This window comes from Antrostomus carolinensis, unplaced genomic scaffold (genome assembly GCF_000700745.2).
Source record: "Antrostomus carolinensis isolate BGI_N321 unplaced genomic scaffold, ASM70074v2 scaffold49249, whole genome shotgun sequence".
Lineage (NCBI taxonomy): Eukaryota > Metazoa > Chordata > Aves > Caprimulgiformes > Caprimulgidae > Antrostomus > Antrostomus carolinensis.
Window position 1 is genome coordinate 1 of NW_010340225.1, and position 9,095 is coordinate 9,095.

At 38.2% G+C, this 9,095-nt stretch overlaps 1 protein-coding gene across 1 annotated transcript; it reads right to left on the minus strand.

Annotated features, from left to right (window-relative positions):
* Window positions 1-6,017: 6,017 nt before the first annotated feature.
* On the minus strand, window positions 6,018-9,044 carry LOC104531251 (zinc finger protein ZFAT; the record flags this gene model as incomplete). The annotated part of the gene is made up of 2 exons (XM_010176088.1): window positions 6,018-6,250; window positions 7,576-9,044. Coding segments are annotated over 2 exons (1,702 nt in total), but the record flags the coding sequence as incomplete, so codon positions are not given.
* Between the last annotated feature and the right edge of the window lie 51 nt (window positions 9,045-9,095).

Genomic DNA, 9,095 nt, shown 5'->3' on the forward strand with positions numbered 1-9,095 from the left:
AAAATCCAACCTCCACTCCACACACAATACTTCAAGTGAAATGTTGTAATTGTGACAACTTTACATTCTTGTGATTACTATTCAGGAAGACAAAGCTATAAGCTTATGCCTGACAGGAAAAAAAAAAAAAATCAAAATCATCAGTAAATGCAAGAGCTACAGACCAACAGGAAATTACAGGCACCAAGAACACACTTTTTCACATGATGATGTGTGATAGTTTAACTTAGCTGGCAGCCAAACAAGACGCAGCCACAGCCACTCACAGCCTTCCCCTTTCCCGTTCCCTTCCCCCAAACCCAGGGAATCAGGGAGAGAATTGGAGGGGTAAAGGTGAGGAGATCTGTAGATTGAGATAAGAACAATTTAATAATTAGAGTAAAAATAAAAAGAATAGTAAGAGTAATAATGATTACTCTTATTGAATAATAATGACAAGCACAGTGTCCTTGTAGTTATCAACACTGTTCTCATAACAATCTTCACTGAAACGAAAACACAGTGCTTTCTAGCTACTAAGAAGAAAATTAACCCTATGCTAGCAAAAACCAGGACATGATGGTAACAAAATAATACAAACAGCTTTCTTCAAACAGTTAGAAAGTTATCTAAACCAAGTTCTGCAGTAAATTATTTTCCAAAAGGGCATTCTTTGTAGTGTAACAAGCAGATTGTGTTTCTGAGCACAGAGTCCCTTCAAAGTGTATCTGTCAAGCTGCAGTCTCACAGAAAGCATCCAGCTGAAGCCAAACCTTTCACGGTTCTTTGTCCAGGTCATCGCCACAGACTTTTGGGGTTTACATTATTAGTTTTGAATGCTTAAGTGTACTTCTGTCATTGCACTGAGAGTTTGTGACAGTGCTAGTCCTTCAGTGTAATCCCATCACTCTCAAAACCAGCCTTGAAGAAATCCTCTGTTGCAAACGATGTATTTCAGAGCACCCAGGTCACAACACAAAGCCTCAAAGAAGGTCTCCCCCACCACAGCTTTAGCTCTTCAGAGTGCCCTTGTCATAGGCGATGACAGAGATACGTTGAAGGAGCTGGACTGAGGTTATAGCAATACCTTCATCACATTCTCAGCATGTAAGTTTTCCTCTGGTAAGAATAAAATTTATTAATACTGCCTTTTAAATGCTGTTGAGGATTTTTTGAAGGACATAAACAGAAGCAAAGTACCATGAGAGCTGGATCTACCTTTGTTAAGAGACCAGCTACTTAAATTTCAAAGTCACATCCAGTCTTCTCGAGATGTGCTTAATCCCCCTATTAACCAACTTGAGAAAATATAAAAAATTTAAAATAATTCCAAGATAAAGGTAGCTTTCTGACTGAAAACACTGTTCACATTCCACAAATCATGAATATTTTTAAACCCATTGAAAAAAATTAGTCTAATACTATCACAGAGTTTTCTTGTTTATGCTATGTTTCATTACAAAATAAGGCCACTTACACAGCAATAACAATGCCTTTCTCTTTATATAAATGAATTAAAATTGTACTAAGAAAGCATAAGCTATATTGCATTACCAATTTATAGCTCTCTGAAGAGAATTTTGTTTCTTTAAGGCATGTGTTTCAAGATAATTCAAGGGGTAGGTGTACTAGTACACAGTGATGAAATGAAAAATGAAAAGCCTCTGTAGATGTAGCATTTAAACCAACAGACCACTGTGAAGTTTATTTAATGAATCAAGTAGTACTAAATATAACCTACACTGCAAAACATGAGAAACATCAGTAGCTGTTCTACTGCACTCATCAGTAAAGAGACATTTTGATGACACAAGTATCTTCTTTTATGAACGTACATAGAATATATATGATCATATATCACATGACCTGGTGGACAAGAAGCTCAACATAAGCCGCAATGCACGCTCACAGCCCAGAAGGCCACTGAATCCTGGGCTGCATCAAGAGAAGTGTGACCAGCAGGTTGAGGGAGGGGATTCTGCCCCTCTACCCTGCTCTCATGAGACCCCACCTGCAGTGCTGTGTCCAGTTCTGGAGCCCCCAACACAAGAGAGACATGAAGCAGCTAGAACAAGTCCAGAGGAGGCCATCAGGATGATCCGAGGGCTGGAGCACCTCTCCTATGAAGACAGGCTGAAAAAGTTGGGGCTGATCAGCCTGGAGAAGAGAAGGTTCCATGGAGACCTTATAGGGCCTTCCAGTACCTGAAGGGGCTACAGGAAGGCTGGGGAGGAACTTTCTACAAGGGCAGGGAGTGACAGAACAAAGGGAAATGGCTTTAAACTGGAAGAGGGGAGATTTAGATTAGATATTGGGAAGGAATTCTTTCCTGTGAGGGTGGTGAGACACTGGAACAGGTTGCCCAGAGAAGCTGTGGATGCCCCCTCCCTGGAAGTGTTTAAGGCCAGGTTGGACGAGGCTTTGAGCAACCTGGAAGATGTCCCTGCTGATGACAAGGGGGTTGGAACTAGATGATCTTTAAGGTCCTTTCCAACCCAAACCATTCTATGATTCTATGATCTATACAGCAATTCTGCCACTAATTTCAAATGAGACTGTGTGAACTCCTGACTGCTTTGTTATCAATTTCATTAACACTGTAAAATTAAGACCATGGACATAATAAAAAGTGTTCAGGCCCAACTTAAACAAATATGTTATAGAAATCAACAATCCATTCCCCTCCTTTCAGTAGTAGCGATGTGATTTTATGAGCAGGAAATAAAAAATAGCTCTACTAAATACTGGTACTCTGAGAGCCCTTCCATAACTCAATTAGTACAACATCTGATTGTGTAATTTCGTAGAGGAATAGAGAGCCAAAGCCTCCTCCTGCAAATACTCTGATTAACAGAAATTTAATTTCTAACACCTCTGGAAGAATGAGGCCCCCGAGTTAAACTTCTGAGCGAAGACATCCAGAAATCTTCACCACAGTTGACATGGTGTTTAAATAAAAACTTTAATGAAAGATTCCTTAATTAAGCTGTTGTCCTACTGAAATGCAACTTGGCTAAATGGATCTGATGTACCCAGGAGGCAGCCACGCACATGTGTGAAGGAGGCTACACAAAAATTTGCAAATGGTTAGACAGACTTTTATGAAGTCTGCCAAGCATCGGGAATCACAAAATGACAAGCACCTGCATACAGTACTGCTTAAGTATTTTTCATTAAAAAAACACTAGTAAAAGTGACTGACTAGCTGACATTCATTCTAGAAGCAAGGACCAAGAACAGCAGCCATTTCCCAACTCAATACCTGATCACTGGACCAGAGATTTTTTGGTCAATTCCTTCCCTGTCCAGTACCTTGCATTCTTGACTACACAGTGACAATTGCTCCAGAGGCAAAGGTATCACAGCCAGAACCAGGGACAGTCCTTCCTCTGGAAGGGACAACAAACAATCAGAGTTCAAGTATTCCAATTCCTACCGAAAGCTCCAACTATGCTATTACATGAAAGGTCAGTGGGATAATGGAATTCCTAAGCACTCTTCCAAAGACAAGAATAATTTATATCCAGAAATGTACATGAATGCAGATGTAGGCACCTAAGAGCAAGTGGCAGCTCCGGGTCTGATTTCCAGTTTGACAGAGGTGCTTATCTTGGAGTATCAATTATGATATAGATTTAAAATAATTTCAGACATAAACTTCTCCATCATGTTTATCTGCTCAGCATACTGAGTACTGTAAAACCCATTGGAGGTTGTAAACAAACTCTGGTACCTACATCAGCCTTGATTAGTTCCACAACTGGTCCCTAATGTTACCACTAGGTTATTCATAACTATAAATTATGCTTCATGGTTTGAACTGCTAAAGAGCTCCATAAATGCCAAGAATTATAACAAACCAGTACACAAGCCTTAGAAGTAAAAGACAGGTACTGAAAATCAGAGACTATATGCAAAAATTTGGTTTTAAATCAATCTAAGCCTCAATTTCCAGACTTCAAAAGTAAAAATCCTCCCTGTGAAATGATGTGTAGGCAATACTGAGGTGACAAGCAGCACATACACAGTCCCCATCATCATTCCCCGGGGAATAAATAATCCCAAATTCAGTGCAAGACTTGGAAGGTGCACAGAGAAGGTGTACATAATGGGTGGCTATATACCGAGTGACAGGAATGAACATAATTTATAACCATCATTTTTAACCATCATTTATCCCGTTCACCAAATAAGACAAGGATCCAGTTCAAGAGCAGCCAGCAACAAGGTAAGAAAGACAGGCATTCATACAAGGAACTGAATTGTACTTTGATATCTTCTATCTCCAGGGAAACTTTAATTTTAGCATTTATTAAGAACTGATTTTACAAACTAAAATTAACAGGAAAGTAGCTTTCTCATTTAACTGTGCAGTTTGTTAAAGCACTGCATTTTGGAATGAGTGGTCCTGTTCAGTGCAGTATGCATTAAGTAAATACACCCAGCAGTGGGCACAAAGGCCAGTATGAGAACTACCACCTTAAGTTACTGAATAAAATCTAATACATGAATTTTTCAATCCATTTAAATACTCAAATACAGCTGAGAGTAAGCATCAGTAAGTATACTTCTGAAAAATCTCATTGTCACACTCGTTTTAATTATGAAATGCATTTTCTTGGTTCTATTTAGTAGCGTGAAAATGATCCTCCCAGTGGGAGCTGCTGGACATTCATCACACTTGAAAAATAGGTGCTTATATAGGATCCAAGATATCTAATTTTAGGCTCTTTTAAGTAGTCTCAGATATTTTTTACACATATTTTTGCCGTTAGATGGATAACATAAACATAATAATTCAAAAGCAGCCTAAAAGAATGTCTATTATGTGAGCTTTCAGCACATTTCACAACAAATTCAGATTCTGTTTAAAATACTACAGAATCAGGGGAAAAGGGAAAAAAATGTTCCTTTTTGTGTCACCTGTTTTGTTTTTTAAAGCTGCCTGCAGTTATGAAAGACTAGTACTTATCAAGAGTAGGAAGTGAAGTGTTCTGTTCTGTTACAAACACCTTTAAGGTAACTGCAGTTGTTGGTCAAGAGCCTGCCTTACCAGCAGAGAGATCCTGCCACATGGTAGGAAAAGAAGGAAAAACTGATGTAAAGAAAATAACCTTTTTTTTTCCTTAATCTTCCAAGAAAAGCATGCAAATAATTTCACTTCTAAAAAAGTATCTTAATCAACAATGAAGAATAAAATTTCATTCCTTATCTTTTGAATATTTCTTATTCTGAATACTGTAATATAGTTTTTAAAACATACTTTTGAAACAAATGCAAGCACGGTTGATGTAGAAAACATTTTTCCTGACAAGATTATTCATGTGATAATGCTGAATCAGAGCAAGATCACAAAGCAGTGTCTTGCACAAAGAGGGCTTCTGGTCAGGCATGTAGCCCCTTTCATAGTCTCAAAGAGAACACCTAACAGGGCATGTTGAAAAAGGAGAACAGACCTGTTTTTAACACAATGGAATTCAGAGTTGGAAAGCTTACTGAATAAGACAGGAGCCTCTAAAATATGATTGCTTAATTTCTGTAACCACAACAGCAAATTCTATACGTTCATAGAGATTGTCTGCAACTAGTTGGAGCTATTTGGAAAAAAAAATTAAAATAAAGTAAAATAAAAAAAATATATTTTCAACAACTTAAAACTTCTTCTGTCTATAGTAATTAAGAGGGGAATATATTTTCATTTTACCACAATCATCTATTTATGAAGGAAGGGAATTCAGTTCCAAGGAATGAAATAAGCAATAGTACCAGACCTCATTTTACTCTTTCAAGTTCCAGAGAATCTGAGAATACTGTGAAAACCAAAGGGAGAAAATGGATACAGACATATTCTACTGGAAACGACTAGGAGAGGGACCAAATATCTAGTTGCTGTAACTCATGTACTCCCTACACAGAAGTATGCAGAGAGTGCTCAGGTAAGAACACCCACCCATGTCTTCAAATATTGCCACACAATTCCAAACATGATGATGATGACACTGAATTTAGACAAACACGCTGTTTTGTTTGTTACTTACCAGCTCTGTGTGAACTTTAAGATGTGCCTGGAGCTTGTATTTATCTGGAGTAGAGTAGTCGCAATGTTCTGTGGGACATTTCAGCAAAATATTGCTGTGTTTCTGAATGACGTGACGCTTAAGGCAGTTTTTGGTGATGGAAGAATAATTGCACTGGGAGCAGTAATATAAATGTTCTCGAGTATGAGTACGAACATGCATGTCATAATGCACTTGGTACCAAAACAACTTGCCTGAAAATAAAATTAGAAATGAAGAAAGTAATTTCTAAACAGTTGTTAGTGAATATTCCAACACATACACAGTTTTCTTTTGGGGGAAAACAGAGTTTGAACCCTATCCCTTTTGTCTTTAATGAAAACTTGTCCTAAAGAACCTTCACTAATGAAAATATGTTTACAAAACCATTTTTGTCTAAAAAGAGTGTGTCACATGTCCTGAATCAGACTAACAAGTGCAACTTTAATATATATTGATCTTTTTCCTAGTGAGGAAGTCCTTTCTGTCTGTTCTTCTATACAAAGAATCTGAATGCAACTGTACACTAAAAGAGACAGTCATTTTTTTTTTTTTTTACTTCCTTTCATGTTATTCCTTCCTAAAAGACATGATAGCACTAAAAAGAAAAAGTGCAAAGTAATTAGTCTAACATACAATGTTATAGTATTTCAAAAACTTTTTTTTTTTTCAGACTTTGCTTCCTTTCCCTTCTCAAGAATGAAGGCTACAAAAAAAATCCCAAATTGTTTCCTTTCCAGCAATAAAAATACATTTTTTTTCCATTAGAATAAATGTGAATACTGTATTCTTCCCACTTTCATAAACTCAAAAAAAATTACAATCAGAACAGTCTTGATCTGATACTAGAACCACAGACTGGTTAGGGTTGGAAGGGACCTTAAAGATCATCTAGTTCCAATCCCCCTGCCATGGCAGGGACACCTTCCACTAGACCAGGCTGCTCAAAGCCTCATCCAACCTGGCCTTGAACTATATAATGAAAATGTTCATATCAAAAAACTGCTTTAAAACAAGTCACAAAAAAATGCCAGTATAAGTACCTATTGCACAGACTATCAGAATATCTATTATCATAAATCCTTCCATACTGTATGAAAAAGACTCTGAATTTTATACTAAGCTGATAATGAAGTTTAAGCATTAAAGCATGGACTAATACTGATCACATGCCTAAATCTGCTGTTTGGCCCCAGTGAACTTTAAGAGGTGGGGAGAGGCACAGGGACAGAAATAATCTAATTCTATAAAATTTCACATTAACAGATAATTGAACTTAGCAAAGCATTGCTATGCTATAGTCTGCTAGTGGGTTTTTTGAGGAGATTTGAGTAATTTCACATTATTTTTACAGCCTAAAGCAGGTCTCACTGGACCCCAGAATCCATACTGAACTACAAAATTAATGCTGCTACAAAGATACACAAATATATAAAAAACTAAACCAGTGGAGCAGGAAAAAGATGGCCCATTATACAACATTAAAAACAAACAACCAAAAAAAAACCCAACCAAAAAACATTGTTCTGCTACTCCTTACCACAATATTCACATTCCAAGTCTCCATAAACTTTCCTTATCCTCTCACACAACTCCATGTTCATTTGTCTCTTCTGCAAGCTATCCAAGATCTGCATAAAAGCAACAGCTCCATTCCCACTGTCCGATACAACTGCATTAGAAGAGGCTGCCGGTGGACTGACGGCTGCATTAGCTTCTGGTGCTGGCAAAGAGTTTGTGGTTTCTGCTGAATTCTGAATTGGGGGATTGCTTGTTTCTGATTCACTAGAAGGAACAGACTGATTTCTCTCTTCAGAGACTGAAAGGTTCTCAGTCATTGCATTGTTCTGACTCGGATTTAAACTTCTGTCTTCAGACAGTAAAAGCTGAATTTCTTCACCCTGCTCATTTACAGAACTGCAGTGATTAACTTCCTCTTCATTTGCGGGAGACACTTTTAACTCATCACAACCAGAAGTACCGTTTTTCAGCAGAAAGCAATCTGATGCTACACAGGATTGAGCGTTTGGGACTGCTATGTCTGTTGTCTGACACAGGGTCTCTGTTACATTCTCCACTGGAGGATTTTCAAATTCTAACAAAGGGACTGTATCAATTTCTAAGTCACCATTATGTTGACCATTATGGTTCACCTCTGTAGCTGTTGATTCACCTTTATCAGCAGATGGTTGTGGTGTGTTAACAGCATCAGTGCTCATGACAGTCAATTCATCTGCACTTTGTGCTAGCTGTTCACCCAGGGCTTCTGGCTGGATATCCCCTCCCGGCTCAAGCAGGCAGAAACTCTGATTAATAGAGCTATTAAAAACAGAAGTCTCCTCCAAATCTGTGTGCACATCTTTGATGTGAGCACGGAGTCTTACAGAACTGACAAATTTCTTCAGGCACACAGAACACACGTATACAAACGGGTGTTTTCGCACATGAAGCTCAAGGGCTTGGTATTTAGTGGCTCCATGACCACAGAGCTCACAAGCAAAGGGCCTTTCATCACCATGAACAAGCATGTGACGGTCTCGATCAAGTTCATTTTTGAATTTGCGCTCACAAATATGGCAGTCATAAAGAAGTTGCCTTTTGCCCTCTCGTGTCATCAAGCGAAGCTCATCAAAAACATCCTTCACCTTTTTATCTTGAAGGTCATGCGTTTCCTTGATGTGCTTGATCAAATTTTTAACATCTGAGTATTTCTTTTTGCAGAAGCGACAATGCTGCTTGATTTTCTTATGAACCCTTTCAATATGGACTTTGAGATGGCCTTTGCTGAGACAAGTGAACGTACAGTAATCACAGCTAAACTTCTCCCCCGTGTGCTTCCGCATGTGAACATTAAGGTTGGCTTTGATTGCACTGGCGTAACTGCAGTGTGAACACTTGTAAGGTTTTTCATTTGTATGAATCCTCAGATGTGCTTGGAGGGAGTGTTTAAATTTGAACACCTTGTTACAGTATTCACATGTGAAAATCTTCAGTTGAGTTGGACCCAACCTAAAAAGAAACCAAACCAGTTGTATTTACAATATTGAAACGTGGTGACAT